General features: G+C 42.6%; 1 protein-coding gene across 1 annotated transcript; it reads left to right on the forward strand.

The window, feature by feature from the left end:
- The first annotated feature begins 11,841 nt into the window (after positions 1-11,841).
- On the forward strand, positions 11,842-21,587 carry LOC132591195 (uncharacterized). Its single transcript, XM_088664270.1, has 7 exons — positions 11,842-12,747; positions 12,784-13,506; positions 14,653-14,779; positions 15,601-15,704; positions 15,810-15,936; positions 17,430-17,519; positions 19,752-21,587. The coding sequence occupies exons 1-7, from the start codon at positions 11,842-11,844 to the stop codon at positions 20,348-20,350; spliced, it is 2,676 nt and encodes an 891-aa protein (XP_088520396.1). The 3' UTR covers positions 20,351-21,587.
- Positions 21,588-23,749: the final 2,162 nt, after the last annotated feature.

Consider the following 23,749-nt stretch of genomic DNA (forward strand, 5'->3'; position numbering starts at 1 on the left):
TGTCTTTTTGATTGGATGTGCAGGAAACAGACAACCGTTTGTCAGAGTTCCTGTGAAGCAGAGCTCAACGCTCTCTCACTCTCCTTAATGGATTGTGAATGGTTGTTGCAACTGTTCAAGGATATTGGAGTTAATGTGTCTTGTCCTATTCAGGTATATCAAGACAATCAGTCCTGTTTAGCTTTGCTAGCATCTGAGAGTTGCAAGCAGAGGACCAAATATTTGCAGATAAAATTACATCGTGCAAGGGAATGCATAAAGAAAGGACTGGTCCAAATATCATACATGCCAGGTAATGAAATTCCGGCTGATATGTTGTCGAAGGTTGTAAATAAAGAACAGTTGCACAGTTATATGCAAAAGCTACAGTTTGGAACTGCTGAGCTTAAGGTTTCACAGAATGGGGGAGTGATGTCAGGAGATTCAGTTCCACCTGAAGACTTAGGCATGTTGCTGCTGATATATGTCACATGTCTAGGTATATCCTTTTATGGACTCTTACTTTCAGTTCTGTACTGGTTCTGTACTAGTTCTGTTCTGATTTGATTTGATCTGATGAAAGAGAGAAAGCATCGTTCGCTCTCTCTTCATGCTGTAATATAGCTGTAAATAAACCACTTTAAAATGCCTCTCTGCTGCTGCCTTATCATCTCCGCTGAAACTGCGTGGGCATCTCTGCTGATTGCGTGCTCAGGTTGCTGAGACCCTGAGTCGTGTTCGTGTTCCATGGGAATCACCGGGACTGTGGCGAAGAGGGAGCTGCTGTCTGGACCTCCCAATGGTGAAATCCCATCACCTTACACCAATAAAACTGGCAAAGATGTACCATAAACAAGATAATAAATGTTGGAAATGTAAGAAAGTGGAATGAACCTTTTACCATATGTGGTGGACATGCCCCCAAGTGAAGAGCTTCTGGGATAAGATTTATAATGAGCTGAAGAAAGTGTTTAAAAACACGTTTATTAAGAACCCAGAAGCTTTTCTACTTGGTATTAAAGGTAAAGGTAAAGGGACCCCTGACCATTAGGTCCAGTCGTGACCAACTCTGGGGTTGCGCGCTCATCTCGCATTATTGGCCTAGGGAGCCGGCATATAGCTTCCAGGTCATGTGGCCAGCATGACAAAGCCGCTTCTGGCAAACCAGAGCAGCACATGGAAACACCGTTTACCTTCCTGCTGTAGCGGTTCCTTTTTATCTACTTGCATTTTGACGTGCTTTCGAACTGCTAGGTTGGAATTGCCTAAGAAAGATACTACCTTTTTTCTGTATGCCACAGCAGCAGCTAGAATTGTATTAGCAAGGAATTGGAAACCTGAAGACATACCTACGGTGGAAGATTGGCAGATGAAGTTGATAGAATTTATGGAACTGTCTGAACTGACTGGGAGACTACGGGACCGGGGAGAAGAATCAGTGGAAGAAGATTGGAAGAAATTTAAAGTTTATTTAGAAAAGAATTATAAGATTAGAAATATTCAATAAAGGATTTGGAAGTGTATAAGGTGGTTGCAGAAGGTAGCTAGTTCAATGTAATATGTGTTTAGAATTTGATATATGTTGGGATGTTATTATATTCTTAAGACTAAAATTCTATTGTGAGTTTGTGGAAATAATTGAGTGAAAAGGGATTAAGAGTAATATTTAGATCTGATAACCAAGAAATAGAATGTTTTTAAGATTTAGAAAGTGCTAAGTAAGTGATATTTTAGAAACGTAGAAGGAAAGGAATGGAGCAAGTCGACATAGATATGGAATATAAGATTGGGTGATGTTTTTATGTTTTGGGGTTTTTTTGTTTTATTTTTTTCGATGCTTTTAATGATGTTTTTGATGTTTTTTGTGAAATGTATATGAGATGTTTGTTGTATGCTATATTTTGTTACTATAAAAAATTAATAAATATATATTTTTAAAAAATTAAATAAAGTAGTGTTCACTAGATCTCGATGTGAAATTCTTCGAGATGACAAACTCATTCTGTTTGCCAAATGTGTTAATGGTTTATATCTATTGCTTTTTGTTACAGATATGGCTGCTGAAGCAACTGACAAGACATGTTGTAGCATTTCTGTAGCTACGATAATAATGAGAAACTGCATGACCAATGTACAGTACATGCGTATCACCACCTATTTGGCCATTTGCATTTCCAGGCAGTAGCCAAGATGCCAAGCATGGTTGAGGGCATGAAGGTGCAGAAATGTCCTTACCATATGATATGTGTTTCATGTGCAGAGAACAAAATTAAGCAAGCTCCCAAAGGTGTAAAATCTGGGAGAGAAATTAAGAAACCTTTTGAAATTGTACATGCTGATTTAGCTGGTCCTCTAGCACTCTCTAGAGGCAACTCACCTTTCTTTATGGTACTAGTAGATTATGGTACTAGGTATGTTTGGGTCTATGTACTGCAAAAAAAATCCGAAGCTTTTTCTAGGTTTCGACAATTTTGGGCATGGCTTAGGAATGTACACGATGAGCACGTACACTGTTTGTTTACTGACGGGGTGGAGAATTTTGTTCAGAGCAGTTTGAGAATTTCCTTACTGAACAGGGCATAGAGCACATGACTGCCACACCCAGGGCAGAATGGTTTGTGTGAAAGAGTGAACCAAACCTTGAAACAAGGTAATCATAGAATCATAGAGCTGGAAGAGACCACAAGGGCCATCCAGTCCAACAATGTGTACAGTCACAGATACCAGTCAGCCATTGGTTGCACCCCATATGAAATACTTTACAAGAAAAAAACATATGTGAAACATTTAAAAAAAATTCTAGGCTATGTGTTAATGACAGTAGAAATTGGAGTTCTTGTTTGTATGCATGAAGGCAAACATACTTGTTACACTCTGACCATTAAAACATTGCTGATGAAGAATTGGCGAAACAGGGCCTTGTCCTGGGATTTTTTCACTGGCATTTATTTTTATTTGCCTCACTATCATACTGGAATTGATTCCTATTTGAATTGATCTTATCATTACATAAATAAAACCTTTTGAAAACTTACGGTATTTGAAATTCATCTTCCTCCTGGCCCGAGTTCTGGCAATTTACTGTTTATATGTGTTAATGACAGACACAAAAGTGATAAGGTTGACCAGAAGCATGGATTGCAACCCAAAATGGGACAAAGTTGGCATTTTTCAATGCCATCCCAAAGTTGGCATTTTTCAATGCCATCCCACAGTCTGTAAATATTGTTAATCAACATGATTTGCAATGGGGTTGAATAATTTCAATTTCAACTGTATATACATACATATAGGTTGTATAGGTTTTGGGGATGGAGATGCAGAAACAAGTACCGGTAAGAAAGAGGCAGATCCTGTTATTGTTAAGGATGCTGGTGTTAGTACAGAGTTTAACACTGACACAGATTATCAAAAAGCAATAATAAAAGTTGCAATTTCAGTATAAATTGCTATTTTAGCTGAATTGGGGGGGGACCACCTGAAGCATCGTTTTGTTGAGCCATTTCCATTTGCTTATTGCAAATGGCTGAAAGTCTGTAAATATTGTTAATCAACATGATTTGCAATGGGGGTTGCATAATTTCAATTTCAACTGTATATACTGTACATACATATAGGTTGTATAGGTTTTGCCAGACTTGGCTTCTTTCCACTCCCCACCTAACCCCTTTTACATTTGCAAACGGCTGAAAGTCTGTAAATATTGTTAATCAACATGATTTGCAATGGGGGTTGCATAATTTCAATTTCAACTGTATATACTGTACATACATATAGGTTGTATAGGTTTTGCCAGCCTTGGCTTCCTTCCTCTCCCCACCCAACCCCTTTTACGTTTGCAAAGAAAGCCCATTAAGTCAGACAATTGCCCAGGACATTCCCCATTGTTAAGAAGATTAAGGTGAGGCTGATAACCTATTCCTGGCCTCAAGACTTGTTGGCATCCAGACCCCCAGGGGTCAAGGCAATGTCCTTTCAAATTAATTGGATTAATTCACTTTAACAGCTCATAGCTTTTGCAAACCGGGATGTCTTTTTAAGTTTAGTCAGGAGTGTATCTGGGATGATAAATACTGGTAATAACTGAGATTCTTTCCACCCTCTGCAAGGCATGGTTTGTTTGAAGTTTCAACCCTCCAGGTGTTATTGGGATACAGGTCATAAGAACATTATTTTATTCTTCTTGTAAACCACTTTGTCATGCTTTGTGTCCAACAAGCGGCATATAAATTTTGAGAAATGAATCATTTTGCCATATCTGGAGCTTATAGACTGCCTTTCATACATCAATGTAGAACAGTGATGGGCAACCTTTTGAGCTTGGTGTGTCCAAATTCGCCAAAAAACTGAGCATAACTCAGGTGGTGTGCCACTTCAAGAAAAAAACACACCATAATTTCACAATATTTATAGTTCAAATAACAAAAATGTATAATTGTAATATATAAATGTATTTAATGAACCAAAAACTAATTATTTAAATTATTTTTAAAAAAAAAAATTAAAAGGGGGGGGAGAGGCAAAACCCAGAGGTCTTTCCCAGTGGGACTCTGGGCTCAGGCCTTCCTCCAACGGGTCTGCCACTGGGGAGGTGGACTCGGGTTCAGTCTGTGCCTCCTTGTGGCCCTCTTCAGCCCACCTCTCCCCTCACTCCCACTCTCAAGGAGGAGGTTTAAAATGCATTGGGGTTGACCCCCTCTTCCCCTTGCTTTTTGTTTTGTTGTTGTTGTTGTTTTTTTTTTTTTAAGCGCCCATCGTGGTCTCTTGCTTCAGTCTCCCAGATTTTTAACAGCTTCCCAGCTTTGTTCCACCCAGCCTTCTACCACAGTATTTTTATTATTATTATTATTTTAGAGACAAAGGGGGTTGGGGAAGGGGGAGGGAAAGGGCTCCCCTCTCAAAAACAGTCAGACAAGCAGGTTTCATAGAATCATAGAATCATAGAGTTGGAAGAGACCACAAGGGCCATCCAGTCCAACCCCTAGCCGAGCAGGAAACACCACCAAAGCATTCTTGACATATGCCTGTCAAGCCTCTGCTTAAAGACCTCCAAAGAAGGAGACTCCACCACACTCCTCGGTAGCAAATTCCACTGCCAAACAGCTCTTACTGTCAGGAAGTTCTTCCTAATGTTTAGGTGGAATCTTCTTTCTTGTAGTTTGAATCAATTGCTCGGTGTCTGTTTCTCTGGAGCAGCAGAAAACAACCTTTCACCCTCCTCTAGATGACATCCTTTTATATATTTGAACATGGCTATCATATCACCCCTTAACCTTCTCTTCTCCAGGCTAAACATACCCAGCTCCCTAAGCCGTTCCTCATATGGCATTGTTTCCAGGCCTTTGACCATTTTGGTTGCCCTCTTCTGGACACGTTCCAGCTTGTCAGTATCCTTCTTGAACTGTGGTGCCCAGAACCGGACACAGTACGCCAGGTGAGGTCTGACCAGAGCAGAATACAGTGGTACTATTACTTCCCTTGATCTAGACGCTATACTCCTATTGATGCAGCCCAGAATTGCATTGGCCTTTTTAGCTGCTGCATCACACTGCTGATTCATGTCAAGTTTGTGGTCTACCAAGACTCCTAGATCCTTTTCACATGTACCGCTCTGAAGACAGGTGTCTCCCATCCTGTATTTGTGCCTTTCATTTTTTATTTTTTTATTTTTTTTGCCCAGGTGTAGTACTTTACATTTCTCCCTGTTAAAATTCATCTTATTTGCTTTGGCCCAGTTGTCTAATCTGTTAAGGTCATTTTGAAGTGTGATCCTGTCCTCTGGGGTATTAGCCACCCCTCCCAATTTGGTGTCATCTGCAAACTTGCTCAGGATGCCCTCAAGCCCAACATCCAAGTCATTGATAAAAATGTTGAATTAGACTGGGCCCAAGACAGACCCAGTCTTATTCAACATCTTTATCAATGATGTTCAGTTTAAAGGCAGGCCAACCAGCAGTCAAACAACAGTGACAAAAGTGGGAGTGGGGGGGTGAGAAGTGGGGTAGATGAGGATGATGAGATGAGTAAAGGGGGGGATTTGGTGTATAAAATGAAGGGGTGGTGTCTATGTATTAAAAGTGGGAGATGGGGGTGATAGTAATGATGTAGAAGTGTTGATATTGGGGAAGGGGGGAAAAGGGGGATTTTTAAAAAATGAAGTTAAAAAGTAAAATTAAATATAATAATATTAATAATAATAAAGGTAAGAAAAATGTGGGAAGAAAAATTTTAAGCTGTAAAAATGATAGCTAAAGGGGAGAAAAAAGGAGACTTTATGAGTTATTTTATGCTTAGTGACAAAGTCACTGTGCCTGAAGCTTCTGACTAAACATCAGTTTAGTTGGTAGAGTGCTAGACTTTTAATCTCAGGGTTTTGGGTTCAAGACCCATGTTGGGCAAAAGATTCCTGCCTTGCAGGGGGTTGGACTAGATGACTCTCATGGTCCCTTCCAACTTTATGATTCTATGATTGAAAGAGCCAGGGGGTGGTGCAGGACCTGGGTTCAAATCCTCACTCGGTCATGATGAAGCTCACTGGGTGTCCCTGAGGCAGCCACTGCCTTTCAGCCTTACCTCCCTCACAGGGTTGTTGTTGGGGATTAAATGAGGAGGGTGAGATAAGCCCTACATGCCACCTTTTGCTTCTTGGAGGAAAAGGCAGGAAATAAATAATTAAATACTCCCCCCCCCCGCAAAAAAAAAAGGGAAGTCTGCAAATGGTACCTGAGCCCAACAACCCTCTCCACAACTGCAATTCCATGTAACTGATATTCACAGAATCATTGAATTGCAAGGTTGGACCCAAAGGCTCATCTCATTCAACCCCCCCCCCCGCAAAGCAGGGACAAGAAGCTCATTGGAAGCTAAAAGGTGAGCTATATAAATGCAATAGAGAAAAAGTACACATTTTCCCCCCCCAATACTGTATATCTGAAAACCAGCTTTGGTCTCTCTTGCGCAATTTGAATTATCCCGCTTTTGTCCAGACAAGGTCAACGCTCTGCGTTCTGGTTGGGTGGCGGTAGGAGAGGGGACGACGGTTTGAGATGTTGCCACGCCCCCTGCCTGACCCTACCCCACTTTCCATTCGGCAGCCACGACTATTTATACCCTCCGTTTACAAAGCTTTTGCACTTGAATTTGCAGGGTTCAGGAGAGGTCGCCGTCTTCGCTTCGTGTGCATTACTGGAAATCGTCTTCGACCAGCTTCAAGCAGCCAGCGACCCCTTGGCTACAGAGAGTAGCATCGTCTGCCTAAGTCCCTGAGGTTGGTTCTGTTTTTTAAGTTGCTATTTTTTCAAATCGCCCGCGCAGGCAAATTTAGCTTAAACCTTTCCGTTGTGCTGAGTTGAAGCTAAACTTGGCTGCGATGGCGATTTGAGAAACACGATTGGGTATTGTAAACAGGTTAACACATTGGCAGGATTTTAAGACGACTTGTAATTTTAGGGGCACTCTAGAAAAACTGAAGGAAAAATAAGTTTGGAGTAATAATTATAATCGGTAGGGGAAAAGATTATGGCTAAGGAACCAGGAGAGCGGGGTGGAGGGAAGTCACGGGATTCAGGGAATCCTTTTGGGGGGGGTTGATAAATACTGTTTAAGGTTATTTTTGTATTTATTTATTTTCCATTTTTGTTACTGCCTAAGTCCCTGAGGTTGGTTCTTTTTTTAAGCTGCTATTTTTTCAGAGCAGCCGCGCAGCCTTTTTCAAATCGCCCGCGCAGGCAAATTTAGCTGAAACCCGTCGGTTGTGCTGGGTTTAAGCTAAACTTGGCTGCTAAGGCGATTTGAGAAACACAATTTCGTATTGTAAACAGGTTAACAAACTGGCAGGATTTTAAGAAGACTTGTAATTTTAGGGGCACTATAGAAAAACTGAAGGAAAAATAAGTTTGGAGTAATAATTATATTCGGTAGGGAAAAAAATAATGGCTAAGGAACCAGGAAGGGTGGGGGAGGGAAGTCACGGGATTCAGGGAATCCTTTTGGGGGGGGGGTTGATAAATACTGTTTTAGGTTATTTTTGAATTTATTTATTTATTTTTCCATTTTTGTTACTGCCTAAGTCCCTGAGGTTGGTTCTTTTTTTAAGCTGCCATGTTTTCAAATCGGCCGCGCAGCCTTTTTCAAATCGCCCGCGCAGGCAAATTTAGCTTAAACCCTTCGGTTGTGCTGGGTTGAAGCTAAACTTGGCTGCGATGGCGATTTGAGAAACACAATTTCGTATTGTAAACAGGTTAACAAACTGGCAGGATTTTAAGAAGACTTGTAATTCTAGGGGCACTCTAGAAAAATTGAAGGAAAAATAAGTTTGGAGTAATAATTATATTCAGTAGGGGGGAAAATTATGGCTAAGGAACCAGGAGAGCGGGGTGGAGGGAGGTCACGGGATTCAGGGAATCTTTTGGGTGGGGGGTTGATTTATATTGTTTTAGATTATTTTTGTATTTTTTGATTTTTATTTTTGTTACTGTGTGTTTTCATTCTTGTTACATTGGTATAAAACCTAGTAAAATATTATATATATATGTTTTCACACAACATATATATACAGCTTGATTGTGTAAAACAAAGAAACAAACCTGTATCTTACAAAATTTACAAAAATAGAAGTCTTTTTCAAATCGCCCGCGCAGCCGCGCAGCCTTTTTCAAAGCGCCCGCGCAGGCAAATTTAGCTGAAACCCGTCGGTTGTGCTGGGTTTAAGCTAAACTTGGCTGCGATGGCGATTTGAGAAACACAATTTCGTATTCTAAACAGGTTAACAAACTGGCAGGATTTTAAGAAGACTTGTAATTTTATGGGCACTATAGAAAAACTGAAGGAAAAATAAGTTTGGAGTAATAATTATATTCGGTAGGGGAAAAAAATATGTTTTAGGTTTTTTTTTCATTTTCGTTACTGTGTGTTTTCATTCTTGTTACATTTGTATAAAACCTTGTAAAATATTATATAAATGTGAAGGAGAAACATAATTGCAAATAACTGCATCGGCTTGCTCTCTGGATGTTTTGAACTACGTTTCGTAATCGAAACCTCCAGAGGTCTAGCAACTTGGTGTGCGCTCCCGTGTGAGGAGGGATTTCCTCCCGGGAAAAGCGCGGGGGGGGTTGGCTCTGTTCCAATTGATGTTTAGATGGATCGATCCGACCAATAAAAATCAAATAGAGATATGGGGGGGGGGGTTAGAGGGAATTGGGGGGTCCAGAGTGTGGCTGGACAGAGAGGGGAGTTTTCTGAAAACTTTTGCCGGCAACCAGAAACTATTCAATCTCTCCCCACCCCCGCCAAAAACGGATATTTTGGAGGTTGGGGGGTCAGGGTCGGACTGCATTGCAAGAAGGCACCGCTGGGTGTATCCAAAAAAAGCTGTAAAAATGTGTGTTTGGAAAGCGGGGAGGTTTTGCGTTTGCGTGATGCGAAAGCCCTGGAAAAAATATTGCACGGAATCATGGGCGTAGCCAGGATTTTTGTTGCGGGTGGGGTGGGGTGGGGAGATCCTCACTTTGCTACACATTTTTATTTATTTTTATTGATTGGAGCGGGCAGCTGTCCTCCCCCGCTGCGCCCATGCATGGAATAGCAGCACATCGGGGGTTGAAAAGTAAATGCTTAGGGAAACCTCTATGTAACTACAGTCCTTCGGTCTCTCTCGCTCATGCGCGCCACCTACTGGTAGGCTCTGTTTCGCGCTCTTTGAAATCTTAAGATGTTCTGCCCTTGAACGTTAAGATGCCCCATTTGCATACCGTTGGGAGCGAAGGGAAGCTCTCTCTCCCTCTCCCCACCGCTGGCTTTAGAGCTATTTTATAGTCAACTCCCCCTCACAGTTGATCAAAGGCATGGGTCCTTCTCATATTGTGTTGCTATCCTGACTTTTAAACATGCTAGTGTCCATTTTTATTACTCCAGGTTGTATCCAACTGGTTAATAGGTTACTTAATTTCAGCAGGTCTACCCCGAGTAAACCTGCTGAAATTAAGAAACCTATGAACTTCTGTAGGGCCTACTCTGAGTAGGAGTAGCATTGGACACACCATATTTTTTACGCTAGTTGTAAATTGCTTTAGCAGAGTTTTTCATTGTGTAATTGAAGGTTATATATGTGTGTGTATGTGTACATATGTATGTATGTATATGTGTGTGTATTTATATATGTGTGTGTGTGTGTGGACGCGCACACACACACAACATACCTATATACACAACTTGATTGTGTAAAACAAACAAACCTCTAAGTGTCTTATAAAATTTATAAAATAAAACGTAAACATGACTGCTTAAAAAATAGTTAAAAGCAAATATTTGAAAACATTCAGAAGATTAAAAATCCAGGGCAGTTAAGTAAGAGAGGAAACATTTCTACATGTCTGGATAGGCTTGCCTAAACAAAAATGTTTTAAGTTGGTGCTGAAAAGAGTACAGTAAAGATGCCTGCTTGATGTCAATAGGCAGGCAGTTCCAAAGTTTAGATGTTGCCACACACTGCATCAATTTAGCCTCTCTTTTTGATCACCCCATTGAGTGGGTGGTAGCAGGGTCCCTAAGACAGCAATCTAGGAACCCCAGCTCCCCAAAAGTGACTTCTGCCTCACCACTGCAAAGTGCTGGTGCTATTTGCCTTCTTAATAGCCAAATAGGTGCTTCTACGCAGCTTCAGGCATCTTTGCAATGATCATCACTGAGGGAAATGCAAAACATGCTCTGCAGCTTCATTAACTACAAACCCTGAAATTTGGGGGCCCCTCCAAACTGGTGCCAAAGTTTTGCAATCCTGACTTGCCCCTCGGTCATAGTAATACATCAAACTGGGATCCCTAGAACAGGCATAGGCAAACTCAGCCCTCCAGATGTTTTGGGACTCCAATTCCCATCATCCCTGACCACTGGTTCTGCTAGCTAGGGATCACGGGAGTTGTAGACCAAAAACATCTGGAGGGCCAAGTTTGCCTATGCCTGCCCTAGAATTTGCAATTCAATAGTTTCAAGTATGGAGTTGCTGTATTTTGAAAGTCCTTTTCATTGATATTTTTCTAACAGATAAAAGCCTTCTGTCATCTAACTAACACAGGCATCTGGGAGGGGCTTCACACATTTGCCAGAATGACATAGTCCCCTGTGTGACCCATGTTTTATGTGTCAATGGCCTTTCAGGTGATCTCCTGGACATGGGGAACGTGCCTGTCTTATATTTTTGCACTTGCTTCAACCCATGTCTGGAACTCCAAGCATTGATTAAACTTCTGTTCCAACAAACGCTGGGCACAGGAATTCATGGGAGCCAAACGCATAACAAAATGTTCAATGCATACAAGGTTATCCATACAAATTACTGAGAGGCAGTACTGCTGAGAGGCCTGTGTCCTTTGGGATGCTTATTCTAATTGAAGTATAAATATAAATAAAAACTTTTGAATATTTTACAGGGACAATAAGCACTTGGTGAAAGCTATAGGGGTGGGGTTGTCTCTCACAGTCTTTATGAATAAGCAGCAAAAAAAAAAAAGAGTCTTTGGGGATTTAAAAAACAGTTTTTTTATGTCATAAACCTTTACCAGCCAGTGCCTGCTTCAAATTTATATGTCTTTGTGGGAATATATAAATACATTATAGTTTGAAAAGCTGATTTCGCAACTGACATTTATAAACAGATTCTGACTTGGGAAATAAGGAGGGCTCCAATAATTTTATCATTGGATGAACAGTGCACATTAAAGCTCATACAAATTCCCTTCCCTTAGATTTTAATGGGTGCTTCTATTGAAAAGCAGTGATTGATTTATTCTTTTTCTCTTTCTCCCCACCCCCCCCAAAAATTAGACTCGGCTGGATTGATTCACAGTGACTGCCTCTTACGCAATGGGCAACCTGCAGAATAAGATGGAGAGGACAATCGAAAGGAACTGCTTGGGACCACAGTTCAGCATACAAGAGGCATGGAGCGGTTCCCAAAACCCTACTGAAGAATCTCCACTGGAGCTTTCTCAAGAGGATCTTTTTGAGTCGGAGGATGAGAATTTCATTCTGGCACTGGAGAGCAGTGTGGAGGAAGAGAAGGAATCTTCCGGTTCCGACACGCTGAACTTGCCACTTCCAGCACAAGCTGCAGCCCATTGTGGCCAAGTTCCCCTGAGCAGCACCCCAGGCGTGGTCCCAGAGCTGCATAGAAGCAGATGCCCCCTAAGACAGTCCTCCTCCACATCCCTTGAGCCAGAGGATGCCACCGCTATGGAGCCACCAGCAAAAAGGCAAAGGATCTCTTCCGTGTGGAGATACTTCGCGACAATAAGCAAATTTGTGGTCCAGTGCCGTCTCTGCCATGGGGCGGTTCGCCTTGGGAGGCCTGATGGTTGCCAGCTGGTGGGAACCACTGCAATGCACAGTCACATGATGAGAAAGCACAGAGATGTCCTTGACAAGGCATCAGGAAGTGGCAAGACTGCATCTTCCAGGCCTCGCACCCGGTCTGTCTCGGGCACTTTGGGATTGACGCCCGCTCTTAACAAGGCAGCAGGAAGTGGCAAGAGGACGCCCTCCCGGCCTCGCACTCGGTCCATGTCAGGCACTTCTAGATTGCAATCCACTTCGCTGGCTTGTGTAGCATGCCAGCCGAGGGGATTCACTTTGCTAGAGAGCACCAGCAGTCAAGATTTTGAGTCAAGGGATGGCAACACCGTGCTGGTACATGAGAACCGTGCAGAGGAAAGGGCACTACCAGTACTCAAGGAAGAAGGAGCCTCTGGCTTCAAAAGGCCCCACTCCCTAGTCGTCAACTCCTCCACCTGCTCTGGATCCTTTGAGCCAAAGGTTGCCACCAACATGGAGCCACCAGCCCATCGTGGGAAAACGTCCTTTGTGTGGAAGCTCTTCACCAAGGATGCCAATAGCAAATCTGTGGTCCGTCGCAATCTGTGCCATCAAACTGTTAGTCTTGGGAAGCCCAGCGGTTGCCAGCAGGTGGGAACCACCACCGCAATGCACAGTCACCTCATGAAATGCCACAAAGATGTGGCTGACGAGGCCAAAAGAAGCAGCAATACGACACACTCCTTCCCTCCTAGGCAGAAAAGAAAGGCAAATGACAGTCCCTGTGGAGGAAAGATGGAAGAGCAAGACTCTGTGGCAACTGACACAGGGGGAAAAGCAAGGGTAGCTCCTCACACCGTCCAGGTGAGGGGCAGTGTGACATCCTCAAACAGAACCGCACAGGAGATCCTGGGTGAGGAGGACGTCCTCAGCTCAGACGCTCGGCGCCAACGTTTCAGGCATTTCCGCTACCAGGAGGCCGAGGGACCCCGAGAGGTTTGCAGCCAACTCCACCGCCTTTGCCAACAGTGGCTGGAGCCGAAGAGGCACACCAAGGCTCAGATGCTGGACCTGGTGATCCTGGAGCAGTTCCTGGCTCTCCTCCCCCCGGAGATGGAGAGCTGGGTCAGGGAATGTGGAGCGGAGACCAGTTCCCAGGCAGTGGCCCTGGCCGAAGGTTTTCTCATGAGCCAAGCGGAAGATCAGAAGGAGGCTGAGGTGAGAGACTGTTTTGCTCTGGTAATTCCAAGGCCCCAATCCTTTAGTTGTATTTGGATTCACTGATCAATCTTCCAGCTGATAAATTACCAGATCCTCTCAGGTGCTAGGATCAGCAGATGGGGGGCCCTCTTGGTAGTTCCTCCACCCTCAGAGGTTTGGTGGGAGGCAGAAGGCCTTCTCTGTGGTGGCCCCTAAGCTGTGGCACTCCTTCCCCATAGAGGTACATCTGGTTACCTGCACTATACAGCTTCCAGTGAATGCTGGTGATGCTCATTTTTTACCCTGGCTTTTGAGGTGTATGCTTTTGGGACTCACCTTACTTTTATGAATCCAAGTTTTGAATTGTTTTTAGTATAACCACTGAGCCTAGGGCTTGCTGATCAGAAGGTCGGCAGTTCGAATCCCTGTGACGGGGTGAGCTCCCGTTGCTTGGTCCCAGCTTCTGCCAACCTAGCAGTTCGAAAGCACGTCAAAATGCAAGTAGATAAATAGGAACCACTACAGCGGGAAGGTAAACGGCATTTCCGTGTGCTGCTCTGGTTCGCCAGAAGCGGCTTTGTCATGCTGGCCACATGACCTGGAAGCTATACGCCGGCTCCCTCGGCCAATAATGCGAGATGAGCGTGCAACCCCAGAGTCGGTCACGACTGGACCTAATGGTCAGGGTTCCCTTTACCTTTACCTTTTTATTAATGCTGCTACCTACCCTGGGACCTTAGAGTGAAAGGGAGGGTAAATAATTATTAATTAATTATTAATATTGGCCCAAATATGACGTACATTGAAAAGTTAAGGCGGGTGGGGGGGAGACAATACCCAAATATAAGCCGCTCCCTTCCTCACTTTCTACCTTCCTGGCCTTGGGGGAGAAGACGGCGGACTACATTTGGGACAGGCACTGCAATGCCGCACTCCTGGCTGCATACCCGATACTTTCTTGTAAGGTGGCGAATATAAGTTGCACTTTAACTTTTCAAGATCGCAATTGGGGGGGAGTGTGGCTTATATACGGGCCAATACGGGAATAGTAACTTAATACTTGAACATTTACTCATCTTCTGTTATTTAATGGCACCCCTGGCCTTTGCCTGACCTGTTTCCTGTCTCTCCCCCCCCACTACCTTGCATGGGCTCCTATCTCAGGTGCAGGAGATGTCATCCAAAGCAACCTCATGTTTCATGGAGGCAGAGAACATCCTGCAGGATGCCACCGAGAGGCCACTGTTCAGGGAGATCAAGCAGGAGGCTGACATGGACACCACCTCTCTGGGTAAGGACCATAAAGGAGCAGGTTTCAGCATGGTCTCTCCTTCTCTTGAATATGCCTGGATCCTGTGGGTTGCGTTAATGTTTCCTCTCAGGAATCCTTGTTGGGTGGAGACAACTCTCTTTGTAGTCTACCTTATTTAAAGATCAGCTTTGTTTCAGTGGGTTCAGACTGCATAGAAATACAAACCATCCATATATATTTGCATGCAGAGAAAGATGAGGGGCAAAGAAAGCTGCCTTATTCTGAATGAAACCAACCACAATTACTAGTAGTGACTCTCCAGGGATTCAGGCAAGGAGTCTTATTTATCCTAGAGATGCTGGGGAGATGCTTTTCCACCAAGTTATGGCCTTTCCCCCTCATGGATTTCCACTCAGGTGGCCTCCCTATTGATATTATTAATTTTGCGCACGTGGAAGCTGCTGGATGAACAAAACTCACCCTTGTATTGAACTAAAAATTATCCAGTCCTAAAATGTAGTTCAGAAGCTTTGCTCACAGAATATAACTTCAGACAACTTAAAGAACAGAAGTTGCATTTACTTAGCGTCATAACTCTTACACTGCTCATAGCATAAAGCATAGTAACTTAGTTTACAAATACTGTGTATTCCAAGTTAAAATCAGAGCTCTGTCTCTTCTCCATTGCAGCCTCTTTTAGCCTCAGGCTATATTGCTGGAGATAGAGAATAACACACCCATTCTCTTCAGCAGCTTAGAACAAAGAGACACCACACCCAACATGGATGCCTACTAGATTAGCATTTGGGCTAAATTACAGAGCCTAAAATGCCTCCCCGTTTTCTTCGTCTTCCCAATAGGATGTCAAACAACTTTTGGAGACAGCGAGATGACCCCAGAGGTTCCTTCTAGACTTCCTCCTCTTTGTGCCGGACTGGAAATGGCTTCTGCCCAATTGGAACAGGTACGGGGTGGGTGGAATCGTTGGGGAAGTGGGCAGGGGACCCCCCGGGTTCCTTTTTCAGACCCCGCAAGAGGTGTGGGATTTGATGGGACATCCCTCTTTCAGGTTCCCATGTCCCTTGAGGAGGTGGCAGTTCGTTTCAAAGAGGACGAATGGGCTTTGCTGGATCCGGGCCAGAGAGTGCTGCACAAAGAAGTCATGGAGGAGAATTATGAGAATCTGGTATCTTTAGGTAAGGCTTCTTCTTGCTTTTGCCTGATAGATCCCGAGAGGAGGAATAGTTGCTGCTCTTTTATGCGGCAGTGCATTGTGGGAAACGACACAGCGTGTGACAGTAGCTGACAAGGGCCTTTAGTGTGGCAGGCTCCACCCTGCAGAACTCCCTGTATGTGGAGGTTCGGCAGGAGCCATCCCTGCCTTCTTTCAGATGTCTCTTAAAAACTGTACCTTTTAGTCACATATTTACAATATGGATCCCCCCCCTTTCCGCCAGCTAGTATCTGTTGCTGTTTTATTGGTGTTTGTAAACACGTTTTACAGATATTTATTTTTTATTATTTTAAAGTTTATTTATTCTTTTCAAATTTATACATTTCTTTAATTTCACAATCATTTTAACATTTCAAAGTTTGACTCCATTCCCCCTCTTTCTGCAGTTCCTTAAATTTATTTTTTAATATCTTCTGCATATCCAAATTCATTTAATTTGCTCATTTAATTACCTACTTTAAATATAAACTGGTATGAAACTGCAGGTTATTACAGTAACCCTGCTGGTGTTTTTATCTGTTTGCAATTTATCTGTAAATATTCAATAAGGCATTTCCATTCTTTTAGAAAAAGTTTATCTTGATTTCCTAAATAAATTAATTCATCATAAATAAATTTCAATACAATTTAGGTAGTTCTGTCCCTGTAACTCCCAAAAGAAAAGCTTCTGGTTTTGGTTTTTTTACAAAGGTTATTTTGAACATCCTTTTCAATTCATTATATATCATATCCCATTAAGCTTACTGGCTTACCATTTTACAGATATTTATTCTGATTTAATTGAATTTATGCCACAAGCCTCCTTGATATATGCTGTGAAAGTGCAGGTCAAGGGGATTCAAATAAATAAGCTCTGGCCCCATCCTGTTGGGCAAAATACGCACCAACCGAGTGGCAACAGCGGCAGGGTTGACGAAATAACAAAGTCGTCTTCAGTATCTTTGCTTGCTTTTATTTACAATTATATACAACACACTCCTCTACTCCTTTCCTCTCATTTCACAATACATCACCACCACCACACCCATGAACCATTTGCTTAAATACAGAATTCAAAATAGTCAATTACCCAATCACATTACAGTAAGCAAACTCTACCTTCAATTATTCAAATTAGCAAAAGCTCACAGGTGTGTCAACATTCAGATCAAGGTTGCAAACACACATCTCTGTGTAGCACCATTGACCACATCAGTCTTAAAGGAAAAACCTAACACATCCATGCTATACTTTTAAGGCAGCATTATACCATTACCCAGGCCTATGCCTATTAAATAATCTATGACCGACAAAAGTGTGTGGAGCAGGACTATTATTATGATCATAATTAGGTGTCTGTCAGTATGCTTTTTGTTATTGATGCTGTGCAATGTGTTTTAATGTTGTACTCCACCCTGATAAAGGGGAGTATATAAATTGAATAAATAAAAATATCTTATTTCTTTCAAAAAAAAGGACTACCAATTTCCAGATCTGGCATCACATCGCAGAAAGAATGGGAAAATGCATTCATTGAGGGCTCGGAAGAACAAGAGACGTTAGCAGGTAGGTGCTTAATTGAGATGGGACTCCCTGCATTTTTGGCCTAGCAAGCCATGCAGATACCTGGCAGACATTTTTATTTCTGTGAGACCAGACTTTCACGCCCTCCTTAATTAAACTGGTGGGCAGCAGAGGGAGACAGGACCTTTTTAGTGGTGTCTCCTGCGCTCTGGAATTTACTTCTGAAAGAAACAGCAGGGGCTCCCCTCAGTTTAAAAAACATCTTTATAAAAACTTACCTGTTTTCTCTTACCTGTAACTGAATGCTGCAGACGTAGCTCTCTACCCTGGCCTTGAGACCTGAGACATGTTTTGAGAGCCCGCCACTTCCCTGGGACTATAATATTTTCTAAAATCCTTTTTAAAATTACGAATTTTGGATTTTTGTAAACCACCCCAGGACTTCCTGGTGGAGGGTGCGTAATAGATTTACTAATGCTAATAATTTATGCCAGTGGTTCCCAACAGGTGGTCCGGGGACCCCCAGGGGTCCGCGAGCTATGCCAGAGGGGTCCTCAAGATCCTATTAGAATAAAAAATATATTAAATATATTTCGTATGATAACAGATTTTTTGTTTTGGCCGCTTCCTGCATGAGCAGAGTCTAGCGCAAAACTAGAATTAGATAAAGGCAGTAGTTCTGCTGTATGCCGCAAGGACTACAAGAAACTTGGAGATAAGGCAATGAAAAAGATCCTTCCATTTGCAACCACATATCGGTGTGAGCAAGCATTTTATTCCATGTGTTTCATGAAAAACAAATATAGGAATCGGCTCGACATGCGGTCGGATTTCAGAGTGAAAGTTTCAAGTTTGGAACCTAATATTTCAGAAATAATGGACTCAAAAGGACAGATTTAACTCATCTCATTAAGAACTGAAAATTAAAACTAACTGTATACTGATGGAGTACTCTGTTGTAACGGTAAAAAACGTATAAATATAAAATATAAAAAGACTCTTAATTTGGCTCTCACTTTTTAATTTTAGGATTAGGAATTAATGGGGGTCCTTGTCACAATAGCGGCTCGATGAGGGGTCCTCGAGAAAATTTTGTTGGGAACCCTTGATTTATGCTACTTGTTTCACACACAAAAATATTTGGTGCTTGGTTATAGAAAAACCTCAAAGCAAGGCACATGTTGTATCATCAAACTACAGCTATTCCCCTGCAGGATTTGGGTCAAGGGTTCCCAACAAAATTTTCTCGAGGACCCCTCATCGAGCCGCTATTGTGGCAAGGACCCCCATTAATTCCTAATCCTAAAATTAAAAAGTGAGAGCCAAATTAAGAGTCTTTTTATATTTTATATTTATACGTTTTTTACCGTTACAACAGAGTACTCCATCAGTATACAGTTAGTTTTAATTTTCAGTTCTTAATGAGATGAGTTAAATCTGTCCTTTTGAGTCCATTATTTCTGAAATATTAGGTTCCAAACTTGAAACTTTCACTCTGAAATCCGACCGCATGTCGAGCCGATTCCTATATTTGTTTTTCATGAAACACATGGAATAAAATGCTTGCTCACACCGATATGTGGTTGCAAATGGAAGGATCTTTTTCATTGCCTTATCTCCAAGTTTCTTGTAGTCCTTGCGGCATACAGCAGAACTACTGCCTCTATCTAATTCTAGTTTTGCGCTAGACTCTGCTCATGCAGGAAGCGGCCAAAACAAAAAATCTGTTATCATACGAAATATATTTAATATATTTTTTATTCTAATAGGATCTTGAGGACCCCTCTGGCATAGCTCGCGGACCCCTGGGGGTCCCCGGACCACCTGTTGGGAACCACTGATTTGGGTTGTGCTTCACCCAGTTAAAACAGAAAACAAGGGTAAATTCAAAAGATTAAAAATAGTAATAAACTACAAGCACATCAGTATTATAGATATCTGGGTAGACTGGTCTGAGCAAAAATGTTTTAAGCAGGTGCCAAAAAGAGTCTCGTATCAATATGCAGGGAGTTCCAAAGTATAGAGAATGCCATACTAAAATATCAATTTCCTACAAATGCGGAACATATATAATGTGGCGTGTGTAACAGTTGTTATTGTTGTTTAGTTGTGTCCGACTTTGTGTAACAGTATCAGTTACTATTTCCTTTTCACCATCAGAGGCTGTTTAATGTATTTGAAAGGATTTGCGTCCCCACTCAATATTTTCTACTTTCTTTGATTCATTGAGTTTCCTTCCTGATTTGAGGATCTGTTCCTCCTTGATTCTTTCAGGTGATGGGGGTGAAAGTGATGGAGAAAACTTTCCTCAAAGCAAGACAACTGAACAAAAGCAGAAGTGGAGGAAGAAACGCTTGGCTTTGGTGGGGGCTGGCTTCCATGAAGTTCCAATACTAGCAGAACATCGTGCAGGCAAGAAAAGGAATATTGAGAATGGAGAGAGACTGTTGATGTGCTCAGAGTGTGGAAAGGGTTTCATTGGCTGGATGAACCTTACTAAACATCAGAGAATCCACATGGGAGAAAAGCCACATGAGTATTCAGAGAACAGGAAGCAATTCTCTCACAGTTCAGACCTTAGTGCACACCAGAGAGTCCATGTTGGCGAAAAGCGCTATAAATGCTCAGAGTGTGGAAAGAGCTTTGTTCAGAGCACGTACCTGAGAGTGCACGAAAGAATCCACAGAGGGGAAAAGCCGTACAAATGCTTCGAGTGCGGAAAGAGCTTCAGCTGGAGTGGAAACCTGAACAGGCACCACAGAATCCACACAGGGGAGAAGCCGTATCAATGTTCCCAGTGTGAGAAGAGTTTCCGCCATGGATCAAGTCTTAAACTTCACCAGAGAATTCACGCAGGGGAACGCACTTTATAAACATCGAGGTTTTGGTGGAATACACATGTTAATTCACATTACAAAATTTGCACATGGGAGAAACTCAACGGCTAAAAGCAGGCATAGGCAAACTTGGCTTGGCTCTCCAGCTGTTTTGGGACTACAGTTCCCATCATCCCTGACCACTGGTCCTGTTAACTAGGGATGATGGGAGTTGTAGTCCCAAAACATCTGGAGGGCCGAGTTTGCCTATGTCTGGCTAAGAGCCATGAATCACATTCAAGAATCCCCACAGGAAATGAGTTTGGGATGAGCATCCTTCAGAGCAGACCGCTTTAGGTCGTAGCAAAGAATGCCAGGAGAGTGTGGACATTCTGATATCCCTTCGGGAGAAAGCACATGAATAATTACAGCAACCTTCACAATCTGGTGCCCTCCAAATATTTTGGACTCCAATTCTCATCGGCCACATGCATCACCGCCACTGGGTTCCCCCAAAGAACTTGGGTGGTGGTCTGTTTTTTTTTTAGCAAAAACCCACCTTCGCACCAAAATACAGAACAACCACACAGGATTTGCACCAGCCTGGGGCTATTGGGAGTTGTACTGCAGCATCTCGTGGCTTCGATGTTTTTGAATATCATTTATCACTGTCCCATTGTATTTGAAAGGAATTATTGGGCATCATTTTGATTGACTTGTTTATTTTTAGAGTCACATTCCCCCCCCCCTTATGACTTACTGGCATTGCATTGTAGTAGGATGTGAGGTCTTTCATCATTTCTGTGGCTCCTGGGCTGCCTCATGTGTAGCAGTGCAGAAAGGCGAGCGTGCTAAACCACAAATGCTATGCAATGCAATGCAATGAGCTATTTCTGCTTAGTTTTGTACACAGCACACACATTTTGATAAATAACAACCTTTCGCATTGCCTTGGCTACATTTGAGAATATGTCTTAGAGATGCCAGTTTTGTGTGGATGCCTTTTGGACTGGATCTGAGCACATCAAAGAAGAGTTTCACTTAAACGTGTTGTGAATTTAAACAGAAAAATCCGGGAGGGAAAGACGGGACTCCACAGTGCCATCTGGTGTCATAGTGTTGTGTTGCATATAAAATGCTTTTTCTTTACCAGCCCGGCCAAATCCTTAATGTGATGAGCACTATGTATATAATGTGCTGTGTGTATTCTTATTTTGTTACTATTTGTATTTTTGTTACTATTTGTATTCGTTGTATAAGGCTATTTTTTCTCTTTTAAATCTGCAAATAAAGGTTTTTTAAAATGAAACAAAATTTTGGGGAAATTGTGTGACCAGAGGCCTGGCTTTCTTTTTCTTTTAGCTAGTGATTGAAACTCCACAATTTAAAGCCTTTGAAAAGCACAGCAGCTGGAGACAGCCGTAGTTCTGAATCCCAGTTTATGGGATTCATGCGTGGAGAGAGTTGTTCTTGCATCCAGGTCCTGCGTTTGGGCTTCCCATTAAAGGGATACCTTACCTCCCATTCACATCATACTTTTAAAATGCTATTGGAAAGTTGGAAGGGACCCCAAGGAATCTCAACTAAAGCATCCATGACAGAACGCTTTACTTCAGACTCCTTTACTTCAAATTGCTTTAAACAAATGGGCAGGAATCAATATAGGCTTATATTGTTTCTCCTAGAGGACATAGGACCTTACTACTGGACTTTAAAAATGAAAGCTGCTTATTCTTTGTTCTTCTTTGCTGATCACTCGTAGCCGAGTAAGATTGTCTTCAAAAACACGGTTTTGCTGCCACATAACCCCGGACAACACCGTTACTGGCCCCAACAACATCCAACATACCATCTCAGGACTATTTAATCGCTCATCTTCTAACATTGTGTATGCCATCAAAAGCCAACAGTGCCCTTCAGCTCTCTATATTGGACAAACAGGCCAAACCCTACGCCAAAGGATAAATGGACATAAATCTGACATCGGGAATCACAAGACAGAGAAAACAGTAGGACAACATTTCAATCTCCCAGGACATTCTGTACAAGATCTCAAAGTAGCTGTCTTATTACAAAAGAATTTCAGAAATAGATTGGAAAGAGAAGTTGCTTTATACATGATAAAGCTCTCTCTAGCCATCTCACCCCTTGCTTTTTCCTGCAAGACCAATTGCAGTCGTTAACAGTCAACAGCTATCAGTCAGTCAATCACCCACTCCCACCACAAGGAGGGAGTAATACCCCTCCCCACCCTCTCACTAAGCACCTGGTGACTTCTGTTTCAGTGTATGTAAGGAAGTGTGCATGCACACGAAAGCTCATACCAATGACAAACTTAGTAGGTCTCTAAGGTGCTGCTGGAAGGAATTTTTTAATTTTGTTATGGTTTAAACAGTGGGTCTGAAAGTGACTGTGGAGGCCAATTCTGGATCCACACGTCCTTCCACAGTAGGGACATAGGCTTCCGGGCGGAAATTGATCATGATGATCAACGTCCGGGCGGGAGTTGATCATGATGATCAGTTTGGTGTGCCAAACTGCCTTCCTCTTAGCACGTTTTCCCCTTTTGTCCTGAGTTTGAGCGTCCAGGGCACCTTTGGTAAAGCTGCTCTCCAATGGAGCGCTCAAAGTCCAGTGTTTCCCAGTTGTCAGTGTTTATACTACATTTTTAAAGATTTGCCTTGAGACAGTCTTTAAACCTCTTTTGTTGACCACCAGCATTACGCTTTCCATTTTTAGTTAGGAATAGAGTAGTTGTTTTGGAAGACGATCATCAGGCATCTGCATAAAATGACCAATTCAACAAGGCTTGGCAGGGGGTTGGACTGGATGGCCCTTGTGGTCCCTTCCAACTCTATGATTCTATGATGTTGAAGAATCCTTGCTTTGACAATGGCGATCTTTGCTTCTTCCAGTACACTAGCATTAATTCACCTATCTTCCCAAGTGATGTGTAAAAATTACTGGGGACACAATTGATGGAACCTTTCGAGGAGTTGGAGATGGTGTTTATAAGTGATCCATGTTTTGCAGGCATACAGTAACGCCGGTGGTACAATAGCTTTGTAAACAAGCATTTTGGTTTCCCTGCGAATGTCCCGATCCTCAAACACTCTGCACTTCAATCGGGAGAAAGCCGTACTCGTAGAGCTCGGGCGATGCTGGATTTTGCTCAAATTTGCCACCTTGGACAATGACCCCATTGTTCCACTCATAGAATCATAGAGTTGGAAGAGACCACAAGGGCCATCCAGTCCAACCCCCTGCCAAACACCATCAAAGCATTCCTGACAGATGGCTGTCAAGCCTCTGCTTAAAGACCTCCAAAGAAGGAGACTCCACCACACTCCTTGGTAGCAAATTCCACTGCCGAACAGCTCTTACTGTCAGTAAGTTCTTCCTAATGTTTAGGTGGAATCTTCTTTCTTGCAGTTTGAATCCATTGCTCCGTGTCCG

This window comes from Zootoca vivipara, chromosome 2, assembly GCF_965207765.1.
Source record: "Zootoca vivipara chromosome 2, rZooViv2.hap1.1, whole genome shotgun sequence".
Classification (NCBI taxonomy): domain Eukaryota; kingdom Metazoa; phylum Chordata; class Lepidosauria; order Squamata; family Lacertidae; genus Zootoca; species Zootoca vivipara.

Excerpts from the sequence above, each read along its gene's own strand:
- LOC132591195 (XM_088664270.1), top strand. The coding sequence starts at position 11,842 with ATGGGCAACCTGCAGAATAAGATGGAGAGGACAATCGAAAGGAACTGC. Across the intron at positions 14,780-15,600 it reads CATGGACACCACCTCTCTGG|GATGTCAAACAACTTTTGGA; the intron begins GTAAGGACCATA and ends TCTTCCCAATAG. Across the intron at positions 17,520-19,751 it reads AGAACAAGAGACGTTAGCAG|GTGATGGGGGTGAAAGTGAT; the intron begins GTAGGTGCTTAA and ends TGATTCTTTCAG.